The following is a 16734-nucleotide window of genomic DNA, read 5'->3' on the forward strand; positions in this document are numbered from 1 at the left end:
AATTGGTGAAAGCAATATAGGAGATGATGACATGGACCACTTTGAATGAAATTTATACTTTTATATGTAGGGCGGAAAAATAAAATATATAGTATAAATTTTTATATAGATCCAATATTTGGGAGAATTTAATCCCACATTTATGAGAACTCACTGGCCTCAGAATCCATCCGATTAAAAAAAGTGTGTGTCCCTGACTTAATCAACTTCAACATGGCAACAAGAGCCTTTAGAATGACGGTGAAAGGAGCACTGGGGACCCATTTTAATGCAGCCTATTTAATATGCTCCATAGACAGTAGACAAGGAAAAGAGGCCAGAAAATTGCGCTGATTTCTCACAAAGATGGGATCAAAATGTCCCATTAACATACAGAAAAAAGCACTTACTTCTAAATGTATTCCTCTTTTAACTCAAGGAAGAGCATCTTGGATATAGCTTTTTCATTTGTCCTTTTAGTAAAGTATGCCCTCATGTAACAATAAATTAAAATTCCTTAATAGCGCTATCCAATTTCATACCCACCACGTGGATTCTTGTCACTTTAAGTAAATTACTGACTCATTTTGGAAAGTATCCTTTAAGGCTGCTATCATTAGAAAGAAAACTAGGCCTAAAAAAGTAATCATAACATTCCCATCTACAACTCAGCAAGTGATTTATTGGATACATTTGGCCAGGTTGCTTTTACTAAAGTGTGCTATAGACAGTCTGGGTTTAAAGCACATAAACTGAGAGACAAATTATATACATCTCCCCGCTCCCCTCCCCTGTCGGTTTCGTGGAATTATATGTCCACTAGAAGGATTCTGGTTATCTAATAATGTGCAGAAATCACAGATAAGGACACAAATAAGCATTCATTCCTGGAACTCTTAAACTTTAAGGATTTAAAAAAACATAAGAAATTCTTGGTGGCCAAAAGATCATCCAAATAGAACGCTCAGAGAGAGAGCTTTACCTTGGGCCAAAGTCCCCTTCCATGCAGGGCAGCCAAAATAGAATTCCCCAGGATGTTTCACCAGATCTCATCGAATAAAATGCACAATATCTAAGATCCTGGGTGATTTAAGACTTCTATATTTTAGATCGATTAAATCTAGGCAATATTTAAAGCAGAAGACTCACTCAAATCAAGTTGAGAATTAATTTCATACAGTGTTTCTACTGGTAAACTGTATTGTATCTACTGGTAAACTAGATATATTCACTATGTATAAACATACATAGTAGAAATGTCTTATTAAATATAAAGAACTGATATATAAGGTTACATATATACAAATATATGTATGTATTCAATCACACACATTTGCAGAAATATCTGTTGGGATTTTTTATTTTGAAATATTCCCAATGCCACATGTCTTTGGGGTGCACCAAATTTTTTAGCAGTGCCTCCCTACCGCTCTGATCAGATCTGCCTGGATTTCTTTCTGCTGATATTCCTCTTACTTTCATTATTCATCTGGTCTCTTATTCTGTGTTTGTCTTTGTCTGTTTCCTTCACAGCCCTGTTATTGAATGAGCTTGGTAAGCATTTCATTTCTTGCATTTCCTTTCCATTTTTCTAGGTTATTTTCCATTTCTGTCAGGTGATATAATATAGCTCTCTGACTTTTATTTTTATTGATTTGCTAGCAAGATTGTTGTTGAGGGCCATTGGCCTCATTTTTGTTAAGGTCAAATAGTTTATATTACATTTTTAATTTAGTATATATAACCTTTTAAAAAATCAGTGATTTCTTAGATATGCACAAGAATTGTTTGTGCACTAAATCCCATAATCTTGAAAGAATGATTAGTGATTTGGTCATGAATGGATACTTTCTTATTCTTCTTAATTGTAAATCTAAGTTGGCAAGCTTTTGTACTGTGGGTGGGTGTCTGATGTCACTGGTATTTGTTATTTAGAGTGTAAGTTAAATTGTAACAATTATTTGTTTTTTTCTTTTTTAGGTGGCTTCACAATAACAGGTATGAATTTTTTAAGTCTAATGCTAATTTTATTTTTACTGCCTGTTTTCACCATATGTTATTTCATTTTAAAAAATAATTTCTCGTTTTTATTTGCTTTTACTGAAGGAAAATACCTGTATGGTAAGACTTTTTTAAAAAATGTTTCTTTGTTTTTCCCCAAATACCCTAAAAACCCAAACCAAACAAACATATAATCTGCATTAACATTTAACTGCAGCAATGGTGTGCTCTTGCTGGTTTTACACATTTAACAATTTACAAGTTAACAACATGTGTGTTGTGTTTATTGATAAGTAATTTATATGGCAAAACTGTAATTGTTCACATTTTAACAATGGCCAAATGTTCGTGTAGCACTGATGCTACACGTGATGCTCAGTGCCCTGATAGATGCTCCAAAGAGTACCAGAGAAAATAAGACACAGTGGCTGGCCTCAAAGAAACATGGGAGCTGACATCCAAAACTGCTCTATGGCCCAAGCTTAGGATCCTAATAATAGATAATGCCATGTTGGGAGGGGACAGAGCAGTCCCTTCCCATTATCCCACCACACCAGTCCAAGCTGCTCTTTGGGGACTTAGGTTTTAGTATTAATAACATGAAAACGACAGTGTGCTCTATAAAAACTCAAAATGCCAATAAAATAGTTTAAAACCCTTAAGTTCAGAATGGTACTCAGCTTGTGTTGATTGCACTACTTAACACAACTCTAAAGCTATTTTCTTGTGTACAAAAGGAAGATATTCCTTTACAGCACCCTCTTTTGTCTGTAAATGTCTCCTCACCCTTTCAGAGTCATCTATGCAGATTTAGAGAGGGAAATAAATATTTAAGCAGTAGCTCCAATTTGCCTGAAGCTTCAGGCTGAAGATGTCTCTAATGGCCTACATGGCATTTTCCAATATATTGTGCAAATATCAAAATTTTCCAATATATTATACAGATATCAAAATTTTAAAATCTGAGATCCGAGCAAAAATATTTAGAAGAAAAAATTTCCAAAATTTCTATTAGGGAAAATACCATGGCAGGAGTTGGGGCTAACCTAAACCACTGTTAGTGTAAAGTCATGAGCAAGTAGTACCAACATGATTCATCCAAAGTGAAATTTTCTAAATATGAGCAATTTCACATTGGTTGTTAACTATCTACTACTTCTCTCTAGACACAGCATCTAATGACAAAATGATTAATAGACTCTCAGAGACACAGAAATTGAAAAAGATGAAATTATTAAACAGGACAAGTCCTCACATTAGATTTTTAAAATCTGATGTATCTGAAGCTCTCTCTGATCACATCTCCCCAATTCTGTACCACGGAAGGTTATTTTTTAACACCAGTGCAGGAATTTACATTTTTTAAAAAACTTTTATCTTTTTTTTTTTCATTCCATCATTTTAACTCATTGAAGTCTTCTTATAAATATTCTGATTCTGTCACCTAAGGATCAATTAGTTATCCTTGAGAGATTTGAGGAAGGTTGAAAGTTGGCAAGCTAGCCTTCATGACTCACTGAAGTCATTATTATTTTAAAGTCAACCATTGTAGAAATAGTATGCTATCTAGTCCTATGCAGCCTGATATAGAAACCTTACTGAAAAATATTTGGCTATATAATGCCTTGTTAAAATGCATTGATGGGTTTGGATATCTTTCTATTTTCTTTATCATTGAATATGTCCCGAATTTGTTTTTAGGGACTTCCATGTCACTTGAATTATCTTCTCTTTTAGTATCTCAGATAATGGGACCTAAATTTTCTTTTCTCATAAATTCTTCATATCAGGTTCTATGGTATCTGTCCAGTAATGGCCAACATTTCCTACCTTGGCTATACATCTTGCATCCAAGATGACAGAATAACTTCCTCTAAAGGTTTCTGTCATTTTATGTAGTTGGTTAAATTCTTCCTTATGGCTGAAACTTTAATCTGAAATAGCAGTTTTTCTATTGTTACCACCTCTGCCCAAGACTTGAAATTGATGCAGTTAGAAATGAAAACGGTCCAGAACTCTCTGGAAATTTCTACATTGGCCTGTCCATTTCTCCTTTCCAAGAAGCTGTCTCACTTTACTTGACCCTTCTCCTAAATCAGGCTAGAATGCCCAGGATCCACCCTCTACTGATGCCGCTGAGGAAAGTTCTAAAACTTAGGTCTGCAGAGTGCAAAGCAGCTTTAAGCTCTAAAGAGCTTTTCTTTGAAGTCAGTTTGAGGCTTTGAAGTCAAGGCTTTGAGATGCAGGGACGGCAGAGAATTAATCTAGCCCTTGGACTTTGCCTGCAGCTTTTATTTACATGGACTTGTGCAGCTGAGTGTGAAAACCTAAATTTGAAGCAGGATATAAAGAAATTGAAAAGCCATTTGATCCACAGTCTAATACCAGTATTATTAGTGATGGACATTAAGTTCTAAAGGTTCTTTCAGAATTTGCAAAGCTTTATTGGTTGTTCCTAGACCTTGCCTCATTGAAAGGCCCTTTGGACCTATGATCTTATTTCCCCTTGACCTTCCAGTCATATGACATGATAACGCCCTATATATTATAGCTCATGAGAGTTTGTAAAGGGTTTCTTATTCATTATATGATTTCGTTACCAACCTTACGGAGTAAGACTTTATTGGCCTTACTTAGATGGGGAGGAAATGAAGATTCAAAGAATTAATCAGTCTAACCCAGATCACCCATCCAAGGACTCAGAGCCAGGCCTTCTGTTTTTAAGTCCAAGGCCATATGATGATAGTTCTACCCCCAGCACTGTTCTATTTCCTCCCCCTCCTACCTCTTTATTTTCACCTGCATCATGAAATTACACACTGAACCCCTTTTCAGTCCAAAGCCCAGATATATCTCATAAATGCCATTGTTGTGGAGTCCAGCCAAATGAAAACTGAGGGGGACACTGAAAGGAGAAAAATAAAGCATGTAAATATGGTTATTTTGGCTGGGTGTGGTGGCTCATGCCTGTAAACCCAGCAATTTTGGAGGCCAAGGTGGAAGGATCACTTGAGGCCAGGAGTTCAAGACCAGCCTGGGTAACATAGTGAGACCCCGGCTCTACAGAAAAATAAAGAACAATAGGTGGATATGGTGGCATGCACCTGTAGTCCCAGCTACTTGGGAGGCTGAAGCAGGTAGATCACTTGAGCCCAGGAGTTCCAGGCTGCAGTGAACTATGATCACACCACTGTACTCCAGCCTGGGTGACAAATGAGACCCTGTCTGTAAAAAAAGTAAAATAAAATAAATGGATATTTTAATACATTAAGTATTCCAGCTCAATATGGAGAGGAAAAGGTACGTTTGATCCCCAAATTTCTAAGACATACAGCTATAGAGTTCCCTAATTAATTAAAATTATATAGCAGCCAATATACCTCTTTAATATTGCTCCTCCAGTCATATTATGTTCATCACGTAATGGACTTAATAAGGCCCATGGCTTTTTAAGGAATCCAAACTATAACAATTCTGAGAGCCGAAAACATAGATTAGAGGAACAAAGCCCCTTCAAGTTGAACTTCACTTTACAATTGGGGAAACTGAGACTCAGAGAGCAGAAAGGCCTTGTCCAAGTTTACACGTGTGGAAGAGTTGGCACTGAGTCCCCAGTCTCATGATTCCCAGGCCAGTAATGGGTAGCTCTTGGTAGAAGCAAACAGCAAGTGAAGCTGGAAGTCCACTCAACTGGCAGTTCAATGAAACCCTAGGCCTGGTTAATCCAAACAGTTCTGAGGGTGGCTTACCCTTGCAAAGCCTGCAAGTGCATGTACCATTCTCCCCTTCAGACTGCCCAGGAAATAAATGTAGTAAGCATCTTCCCGGCTGTTATGTAATTTGACCCTCAAACAAACCTATGACATAGAACAGATTCTATAATCCTCGTTTTACATATGGAAAAACTGGAGAAATAACCTACTCAAGGCTATAATCTTGGTGTTAATAGGCTTCAAAACCAGGACACCTGTCCCTACACCAAGTGCTTTCTGTTGTTCCATGATGCCTCTGGAAGTAGTAACTTAAAGGACCTGGATACTCCATTTCGGACACCTGAAGGAATCTGGCTGTACCTCCTACCATAAGATGTGTGGTTCATTAACATAGTCTGGTTTGGCTCATGGAACAACTGCCCCATCTCTTGGTCCCTTCTGCAACCTATGTAGGGGTGACCCATGACCACTTAATCCCCAAACTAACATTGCTTGCCATGTGTGCATATGGGTGTGATGTTTAGTTTACTAATCCCACAAAGCTCTGATAGCAAACCAGTGCAATCCATTCTGCTGATTTTCTTCCTGTCCTTTTGCTAGGCCATCCTGTCTTCAGGAAAGTTCACGCTAGAGAACATCCGATTCCCTCTACTATAATCACCTTCGCAGGTACTCATTTCATCATGGCCCTTGAAAATCACAGCCTTCAAGTGTTCTTTAGCTCTTAGAGACATTACAGACATACATTTTAGCTCTGTCGCCTCTGAAACATTGCTAAATAACGCTGTGGCTTCTCTGGCAGCTGGGGGTGCGGTGGATAACAACACAACACAACCACATCAGGGCGAAACAGGAGGCATTGTGGAGGGAGGGGGTTGCATGGACTTAAAGAGAAAATTGATCCAGTGGCTTCCCCCTCTCAAGTTTTAATACATTCCAGATTTCTTGCAAATGTGTCTTCTCACACGTGAATTTTTCATCCCAAGTATGATGAAGTTTCTTTAAAAGCTGAGCTGTATTTCGTCCCAGAGCCTGCCTGCCCTGCCTCCAGGCAACATGATAGTAACCAGATATGCACAGGTGATAGTACATCTCTGAGGTTTCTCCACAGGGAAATTAAAGGAACATTGACAGGGTGACTAGAGGATTACACACTGTCTCAAATCTAGTATAGGTCTAGAGCCCGCTATCATCTGATGGCACTAAATCTCTGGATGAGAACAGGGATATTTGCTCTTTAATCTTCACTATCACCCACCCCTGGCCATGGTGGTAGAAAACACTCTGCCTGACCCAGTAAGACTTTCCTCATCCTCACATCCCACACCCCTGTTCAATAATCATGACACCTGCCCTGACTATAGAGTTGTTCCAGAATATTCCTCATGGAAATAAAAGTACCAGTTCCCTTAGGCTCTAATCAGAGAGGCCATCCAGGTGCAAAGATTTCTTCTTTCAGACTTGTCAGCACAGTTCTGAGTGAAGGATTGAAAGAATCTTGAGCAAATTGTCCCACAGCTGGCCATGGACCCTTTTCCAAATTCTACACGGTTCATTGGGATTAGAAATTGCGACCACATTAAAGAATGCCAACAGTAGCTCCTCAGGTACAGATCTCAATAACGAGATCGCCCCTGTGGGTTGTGTTGTTTTCTAATAGGGATTCCCACTCTCGGCCCTTCATCTCTCACAGTGAGGCCGCCTTAAAATGCAGCCCGAACCAGAATGCATTAGAAGCAGCTTTTTCAAAATTCTATTTTTCCCTGACTCCAGGTACCTGTTAGCTTTTATTGTTTGTTGCTGTTTGCAAAATCAATTACTCAGGAGAAGAGAGATTCCCCACTAGGGAATTTATTGCAGGATTGTTTTATGTCCTGTCAATATTGATTTTAACAGTGGCTGTTAATTGTGCATTTGATCTTTAAATTGTTTTGGTTGGTTAAGACTATGATGTTATGTAATTTATTTCTAACTTCTCAATAAAATATGACGAGTTTTAAACATATTCATATGTATGCACATAGAGAGAGAAAATTAATTTTCTCTATCTGAGAAACAAAACTAAAACAACAGTATGTCGTCACTCTGCATAAGTAAGGAAATAAAACTGACCTCTACCATAGTAAAATGACCTGCGTTTGAGGCAGTGCTCAAAGTGTAAAGGAAACAAACATAGTAAATGATCAAAATTTTTAAAATGCTGTTAAACCATTTCCCTATTCAGTAAAAGGTATCTAAAGAGAGGACACTTTTTAAAAAAAGACTCAGCTCTCATTTTTGCCAGTGTCAAAAATCTAGACCATAAATGCTAATTTGTCGCTATCATTGTAGAGCAACAATAGGATCTGTCCACCTGCCATCTCTTAGTCACATATAAGCTCACGATACTTATAAAGTAAAAATAGCCCTGCCCCTTCCGTGACTCTGTGCCATTGTACTTTGACTTCTCTCAGCCTGAAATGCATTTACTCATCCCACCACCTCCTAGCCATCCTTACCAACACCTTCACCTGGTGAGCTTTTATACATTCTTCCAGGCCAATTTCAAATAGCTGCTCTTTCCTGAAGCCTTCCCTGACCCGCTCAGGCAGAGTGAGTTGTTCCCCCAACCCTGGTCCTCAGTCCTTACCATGTTGTACTAGAAGTTGTCCATCTAAATGTCTCTCTTCCCATTAGACCGTGAGCTCCTGCTGGAAGGCAGAGGGTGGCAGGAGAGGTCTGTGGCTCTGCTGATGTGGTGTAGACATGTGCTCAATAAATAAATGATCCTTTTTTATGGACAGAGCAAATAAGAGGCTTTGCTAACAATGAGTTGAAGAGTCACACAACAAATACCAAGCACCTACTGTTACATTCCATACCTTGTAACAGGCCCTGGGAGATACCAGGGTAGTTCCAAGTGCAAGGAGACATACTATTCTATTAATATCTCAGCAAGTTTACATGCTGGACATTAGTATGTCAAGGTAATTTATTAAAAATAAAAAACAATGTATAAGAGTATGCATGTTCAATACACACAATGAATATGAAGGAATTAATTTAAGGTTAGAGTGATAGTCCTAAGTCCCTAATCATCAACCAGGAGATATTTCATGTAAGAAGAGGTAAGGTTTTGAAAGATAAGTAGAATTTACCCAGATATTGATAGCAAAGCTTTTCCAGGTGGATAGACAATGGGATGAAAGTATATTAAGAAATCCAAGTCAGTTTGGAGCAAGAGTGTAGTATGTGATAGAAACAAGGTACCTCACTTTTATTTAGATTAGCATGAAATCTATTAAGACAGTATTTCCTTAATTTTTGTCATTTACATACCTCCTTTATAATTTTTGCCTTGGTTGCATACCAATTATATTATTCACTTAATATAATCTTTTTAATTACCTCATGTTTTTGCTCACTAAATTTATTTTTAAAAGAAAACTTTAAGTCACAAGGAAAACCAGTACCATTTGTCATAAATAGAAAGTATGATTTATTAGGTCATTAAATATGCAACGTCTGATTTCAAATCAGAAGTTTATAATAATTAACTTATTATGTTTCAAATAAGAATCAGTACAATTAATCAAAGTATGCACCTAAACTATTGACACAGTTTTGCCATCTTAATGGTAGCTGGTTTACACCACCAGCGAAGAAGCCTGGAGAGCAAGTGGCAGTGAAATTGAGAAAGGCATTTTCCACAGCTTGTCAAGAATTGAATATTTTTCCTTGCAAGAAGTGGTACAAAGCCTGGAAGAAGTGATAGTCAGTTGGTGTAACGTCTGGTAATACAGTGGAAGACAGAGAGTTTCCAAGGCCGGCCTCTGTAATTTGAGCAGCATTGTTTGTGTGACATGTGGTCAAGTGTTGTCTTGCAAGAGGATTGACCTGTCTCTATTGATCAATCTCGCTGCTTACTGGCAAGCATCCTAATCATTTTGTCCAGTTGGTTGCAGTAGACATCCACTGTAATCAATTGACCAGGTTTCATGAAGCTGTAGTGGATAATACCAGCGCTGGACCACTGGACAGACACCATGAGCTTTTTTTTGATGAATATTTGGTTTTGGACTGTGCTTTGGCACTTCACCTTTATCCAATCATTGTGCTGAACCCCTGGGATTGTCAAAAAGAGGCCATTTTTCATCACATGTAACAATATGGTGTGGAAATGGTTTGCCTTTATATTGTGACAGCAAAGAAGGGCAAGCTTCGAGATGATTTCTCTTCTGATGCTCCTTTAATTCATGCAGAACACATCTATCCAGCTTCTTGCTGATTTGCTTCAGATGGTCCAATATTGTTGGAATAGTAACGTCAAACCTTGCTGCTAATTCACGCATAGGTTGGGATGGATCCACTTCCACTACATCTTTCAGCTTGTCATTATCCACTTTGATCTAACGTTGCCCACATTGCTCATTTTCAAAGTTAAAATCACCAGAATGGAACTTCTCAAACCATCGACATACTGTGTTTTCATTAGCCACATTCTTCCCAAACACTTCATTGATATTTCAAGCTGTCTATGCTGCATTGGTTCCATGACAGAACTCATGTTCTAAAATAACATAAATTTTTGACTTAGTCATGGTTTCACAAAAATTGCTCTAAAAATCTTTGAAAGATAATAACAAGCCAAAGTATGTTTTTGAAAGAATGAGGATGTACCCTCACAATAAAGATAAAACAAGAGGTGTCAAAGTGGTATGTTAGAGATAACAACTGTCAAACTTAGTACTTAAGGAAAACAGACATTTCATACTTAATGACCTTAATAAAAATTTTTAATGGGAAAAATGCTATTAAATTCTAGCTAGATACAGTCAAATGCTCTATGCCTGAGAACTATATTCTCTCTCTTAAAATAGTAGAAACCCAAATATTAAGAACTAGTTAAAGATATAATAGCACCAAATTAAGCAGTTCTTCTTGATCAGGCCTGAAGGATTATTGAAAAAGAAACTTTTTTATTTACTGTATGACTTAATTTCATTTACTACCATTTCCATTTATTTAATACCATGTTCCAAACCAGTTTCATTTTGTGAAATGCTGCACTAAACAATGCTACTACATCACCTTTCTTTCATAATTTATCTATTTTTCCTACCTAAATTGCCTTGAATCCCATTAAAAGCAACTTATTGTTTATAAGTAAACTACAGAAAAGAGGACCATAATAGATATTCTCCACCAATGGCTTTACAATTCAAATAGATATCCAAGTTATAATATTTCTTCTTCTGGGAAAATAATTCTTAAATGATGCCAGTCTTCAAGACATCCATGGTCAGCCAAAGTTTTGAACAAAGACACTAATATCACCTGCTGCTATGAAAACTACCCAAAAAATTATCCTGGGTTTATGGATCAGAAAGCAGTGGTAATCAAAATTTGATTGATATGAGCACTGAATAAATTGGACTTCACGTATCTCAGCCAACAGCCTTGACTAAACACATAATTTCACAAGGACAAATCTTAAGAGACCCCAACCAGAAATCTTTGCCTTCCTTTGGGTCATAACTTTCCAATCCTACTATTAAAAATATTACCACTTTTACAGTTAAAATTAATCTTCATGTCCCTCTCCTTTGCCTCTGCTAACATTCAGCAGCTTCTGACCTGTCCAGAATCACTAAGTCTTCATCTAATTTCTTTGGTGCCCTGTAATCACTGGGGATAGAAAAGCAAATTTTAAAATAGCCTTTTAGGAAGACACTATTAAATGTGTACTAAAGAATTAATAGATACGCTACATTCTGCTTTTTCCTGTTTTTGGTTTTGACACTTAGTATATAAAATGCTGTCAGTGCCTCTAGCCCATTTGCTCCCTGCCCTTGCAGTGAGCAACTGGGCTAGGAACCATTCTCTGCAACGGTTGCTAAAGCAACAAATGGAGCCATCGCAGTAGGGTTCCTCAGCAGAGGGGAAGCCATGGGTCTTTGGAGGGAATGGGAGGTATGGACTTCCACAAAAGCTGGTGTCTAAATGCAAAAGGCAGGAAGCCCAGGCAAGAAGTCCCTCTGTTTTGGATGTCTCCTCAGTCAACAGACTCCTGTTGCAGGCATTTGTCCGGAAGTCCTAAAGGTGAGGGCATCAGGGCTGAGGTCTTTCCATATCACCCATACTGTTTCCCTGGAGACGATGTTCATTCCACTTGACTCTGAGAGGAAGTAGCCTGTCTTGTTCCAGCATCCTGGGCCTGAAGGATAAGAGTAATTACAGGACTAGTGTTTGTCCTTCTTATGTGCATGGCCTTTTCAGTCTGGGATTTGTCCTAATGACCTTCACACAGAGAGGACCAACTGGTGAGCTTCCCCTCATTAATGGACTCTTGGCTCCATTAACATTTTCTCAGCACCCACTAGCCTCTCCTGGAGTGTGAGCTACATGGTGGTTTTGGAAATAATCAGGCTCACATGGTGAGTGAGTATTAACTCCCTAGAGGACTCACCCTCGCCCTCCCTGTTTACTTTAAGATTAACATGGTCAAGGTTTTCCTAACACAATTGGGCTTTGCACCAGAAAGAGGAAGCGCTGGAGCCCAGGCATCTTACAAAATTATGCAATGGATGTTTTGCTGCTTAACTTGCAACAGGGGCTTTTGACAAGTGAGAGGCTAAGATCAGAATTTCCTGTTCCCATCTCTGTAGGCCTGGGGTATTTTCTGTCGTTGCTAGAAAATGGAGAGGAGGAGGCCACACACTCCCATCCTTCAGGTCACTGTAGTGCTTTTAATTGTGTTTCCCTTTGGTCATGTGCTGAAGGAATGTGTACAAATAGCCAGCTGAGCCAGCGTTACGGGGACCAGCTGGGTGATTCCCTCAACACAGACAATGTGCAGGCAGAGTCTTTCTCAGTGCTATGCCCCCGTGCATTACTTTTCCTCAACTGCATGAGCCTAGATTGTGGGGCATCATAATCACCTGCTGTCACTGTGATATGCTGCACAGTATGACAAGTGTCTGTCTAATTCTCCCCTCCAGCCTCATGATCTCACCCAAGGGACATTTAGTAGGTCATTAGGGCTTCCTTCCTCCTTGGATTTATTGTGGTAAGATCCAGGGATTTCCAAATAAAACAGTACATTCCTCACTCTCTTGCCCTTCCCTTTCACAGACGAATATGATGACAAGCAGCCGCTGACCAGCAAAGAGGAAGAGGAGAGGCGCATTGCAGAAATGGGGCGCCCCATCCTGGGAGAACACACGAAGTTGGAAGTGATCATTGAAGAATCCTATGAATTCAAGGTATGCTCAACAACATTGCCCACTGGGAAGCCAGGCCCACCTTGGGACCAAAACTGCTCATAGTGTTGGCCTAAGCTGTAAGATCCATCTGGAAAGGGAGGTAGTGAGAGGCCTTTGGAGCCAAATTGGAATTGTAGAGTTAGTAGGGAACAAACAGATCCTATAAACTAAACAGCATCAGAATGAGGGTCTGGCATGAGGCATCTGTCACTGCACAAGGTCAGAGGTGCCCCAAAAGGCAGGTGCTATCTGAGGGGATAGGAAGGAAAATGCAAAGGTGGATTCCAAGAGATTGTTATGTGTGGAAGAAACCAAGCTGTATTTGAAAAAGCTAATAACTGTCAGAAGCAAAGCATCCATACTGCTGAAACTTAAGAGGCTTTTGTTTTAGAGGAGGGGTTGGTAATCTCTCTCTATGGAACATCCCATTGACAAGCTCTCATTTATGTTGTCATCCTCTTCATATCTGAGGCCATTTTAGCACAGTCAACATACTGAGGGTATAGTGCCTGCAACCAGAGAGTTTATCGTTGAGCTGATAAAATTGGATTCCCAATTCTCTAGAAAATGAAAGTTATTTTTTCAGAAGTTGAATACAGGGGCCTTGGGGTTGAGCTTAAGCCTTTGAGATGAAACTTCCTGTGGATCCTTAGCACCCCTCTTTGCCCCTACCCCACCATCCCTTCTCACTCACACAGTCCCGATGTCTGAGAAGACAGTGAGCAGAGCCACATCTCCATTCTGCAGTGAGAAATGAAAAAGTGCATCGCTTCTCCTGCTTTCCAGAATTACAAACCCAGAGCACAACAGTTTTCCTCACCTGTTTTTCAAAAGCAGACTCTGCTCCTGTTTGAAAAACCAGAATGATTTCAAAAGGGAGAACCAGGCCACCAACTTAGAAACTTCAATATTTTATCTAGATTTTCTTTTTTATAATAGTGGCCTCTTTTTATTTAGCTGGGTCTATTAATTATTTTTTAAATTTAGTTCACAAATTAAGGTGTCTGATAGGAGACAGGTGGAAAGCAAAATGTCTTTGCAATTATAGTGGAATTATTAAAAGATAAAAATGCAATTAAACTTTCCCTTTCAGGCCACTGAGAATCTGTTAACGCTTCCTTTGACTCATTCCCATAGAAAGAGAATGCAGAGATAAGCACTAGAACCAAAGCTTTCTAGGGAGATCCTGACATCAGAACCCACCCGTTGTATGATATGGAACCCTGGCTTGTTGCACAGCCGTGACTGGAAGATGCACACATTCCCTATGATTCCAGAAGTACAGGAATCTCAGATTGTCCATGTCTGTGGACCAATCTGTCCATCTCTTGTCCAGGTGTGTCCAGCCTCACTCCTCCTCTTTTCATTTGGAATCACAGGGCCTGGTGCCACTTGCTGCAGCAGAGATTCTGTGAGTTGGCATTTCCAAAGCAAAGTCCCCGCCCTTCCAAGAGTTCTCATGGGGGATTGTGTGTTCTTCTTCCTTATGGAATAATCCGTAACCTTCCCCTTCCATGCACTCATGATAGGAAGTGAAATCATGATAGCTTCCTTTAGAAGTATTGGGTTAGGTAAGGCAGGGCACACTCTTCCAGGCAGCAAAGCTTTGTTGGATCCAAAGCTCTTTCTGATAACCAGTCCAATGATCTGAACCTTTCAAAGTCCCACATTTTCTTTACTTAAGTTCAGTTGTTTTGGGTACTTCTCCCCTTACCCCCTTAGAATAGCTTCCATAGACTATTTCCTCTCATCTCCTCAAAGATCATCAGTACAGTTACCATTAACAGCTAAAGGGCACTTTGGGGGGTTGTTTCTGAAGTGCCCTCAAGTCTTAATTTTGATTTTGTTTCATTTGTCTAAGAAACTTCTTTCTAGAGCATAGCTGTTTTAAAGAACTTGTTCAAAGCTCCCAAAACTGCATTAGAGACCCAAACCTGGGTGACACCATACAATGTCGCACTCTGCTTTGCCCACCGAGTTTTCGCTTACTATGTTGTGACTAAGGACATGCTTTACTCATGCCTATTGCTGAGGGTGAGCTTTTACAATCTCTTGAAAGTCTAGAGCAGTCAAGAGCTGATCATTGGCATTTAGGAACCCTCCAGGTAAATACAGACAGCAATGTCTGAGTTTAGGTATCTGAACTTCAAATTCATCTTTATTCACTCCAGGACAGGATTCATATGCAAATTAAGTCCTAGGAAGAACCCTGACTATCCCACAGTCCCGCAGGATTAACGTGAACTAATGTTTAATATCTACCCTGGGTTTTACACATGTATAAGTGTTTAGTTTATCTTAGAAATTTGTTCTCTAGCAGATATTTCTTGAGGAAAGTCTGTGTTCAGCTGTTTATCTCCCAGGTGATAGAATTCTCTGCCTTGGCTTCAGCACAAGAGAGAGTTCCCCTTTGGAGAGAGCTGTCCCAAGTTTCCATTACATAAGGGAAAGTTGAGGTCATTTCTTGTTGCATTCTACACAGTACTTTGAATTTGTATCAACCAAGATTCTAAGCCTGCTTGATGAGATGTAGCTGAGTTGAGAGACGAAAGACAGATGCGTGTCATGTGCTTCAAGTTATGGTGGCCAAGAACAGTGACTGTCAGAGCTCTTATCAGGGGCACCAGCAGTTCTAGACACAAGGCTAGAAGCTGAAAGGTCACCACCCTAAGGACATATAATCCAGCCAAGAATAATGTTGCAAATACAGAGTGAGTCAGTTGGAGATGGGCCCTTTCATGTTTATTATCTTCTCAATGTTTCAAGTCAGTTCCAGTGACTCTTCTTGAGCTAACATGGTTTATATTATGATTTGGCTTTGGCCTTTCCTACAAGCCCCTCGAATCTCAGTTTCCTTACTCCCGTTAGCTGATAACATACTCTCTCTCAAACTACAGTCAATCCAGGTACACCGTGTTAAACATGTACAGATTTTAACCTCAGACAAATAATACCTGTTTTCTGCCTCTTTACAATGAGTGGAAATTCGAGGATGCTCTGACAGTAAGTGTGGATGTTTGGTAGACTAGTTGATGTGGTAGTTTCTCTGGGAGGAGCAGCCTCAATGCTGTGGAAATTACCCCTTTTCCTGTAGTTGCCCTGATTTGTGGTAGCGCTTTGGGTGCATCTGCTTACTTAGTATTCCTGTAAATGCTTGGCCGCTCCTGTTGTTACATTAACTGAATTTAGAAAGCTAGAGAGTGCTAATTGTACAAAACAAAGTGCTTTAAAAGTACCAAAGAAAAATAAGGGGTATGCAGCACAGTGCCAGTAAAGCAGGGGAAATTCAGGGCAAGGTAAATTGCAATGTGCCCTCTACCGTAAGAGTTGACCTTGTCTTGTCTTGTCTTATCTTGTCTATTCTTGTTTGCAACACAAGTAGGGTGAGAGTGGAATTCTCTAACAGCCAGTAGGCTGACCAAACTAGTAGCCAAAGAAAAGTCCGTTTATTGATGATCTTGCAGTGAGCAACCTTGAGACTCTGTTGTCTGGCTACATTTCATTGATAAACAAAAACCCCAAATAACAGTTTTTGGTTTCATAATCTGTCTGTTACTGCAGGCTATTCACAGGTGGTGCTGAGCAGAACATATATTAATTCACTTGCAGACAGCACACTATAGATGAAGTCAGTAGAGAAGCAAGTTGGGACAGCATTCAAAGAGAATGGATGGGCTTTTGCAACATCTGCTATTCTAAACACAGAGGCTATTCTTCATTGGCTGTTAGTCAGTGAAGGAGGCTTGTATTTGCTACAAAGAAGTTTCCATTTCAAAATGTTTCCAACTAAGAACCAT

General features: G+C 39.4%; 1 protein-coding gene across 1 annotated transcript in view; it reads left to right on the forward strand.

Moving 5' to 3' along the window:
• Positions 1–16734, forward strand: part of SLC8A1 (solute carrier family 8 (sodium/calcium exchanger), member 1) — a 333481-nt gene that overhangs the window by 273952 nt on the left and 42795 nt on the right. The window contains exons 4-8 of the mRNA XM_012653809.1: positions 1513–1533; positions 1960–1977; positions 2086–2100; positions 6294–6362; positions 12807–12937. Of these exons, the coding sequence (XP_012509263.1) occupies positions 1513–1533; positions 1960–1977; positions 2086–2100; positions 6294–6362; positions 12807–12937 (254 nt within the window). The remainder of the gene's footprint in view (positions 1–1512; positions 1534–1959; positions 1978–2085; positions 2101–6293; positions 6363–12806; positions 12938–16734) is intronic.

The sequence above is a fragment of the Propithecus coquereli genome, unplaced genomic scaffold, assembly GCF_000956105.1.
Source record: "Propithecus coquereli isolate 6110/MARCELLA unplaced genomic scaffold, Pcoq_1.0 Scaffold43, whole genome shotgun sequence".
Lineage (NCBI taxonomy): Eukaryota > Metazoa > Chordata > Mammalia > Primates > Indriidae > Propithecus > Propithecus coquereli.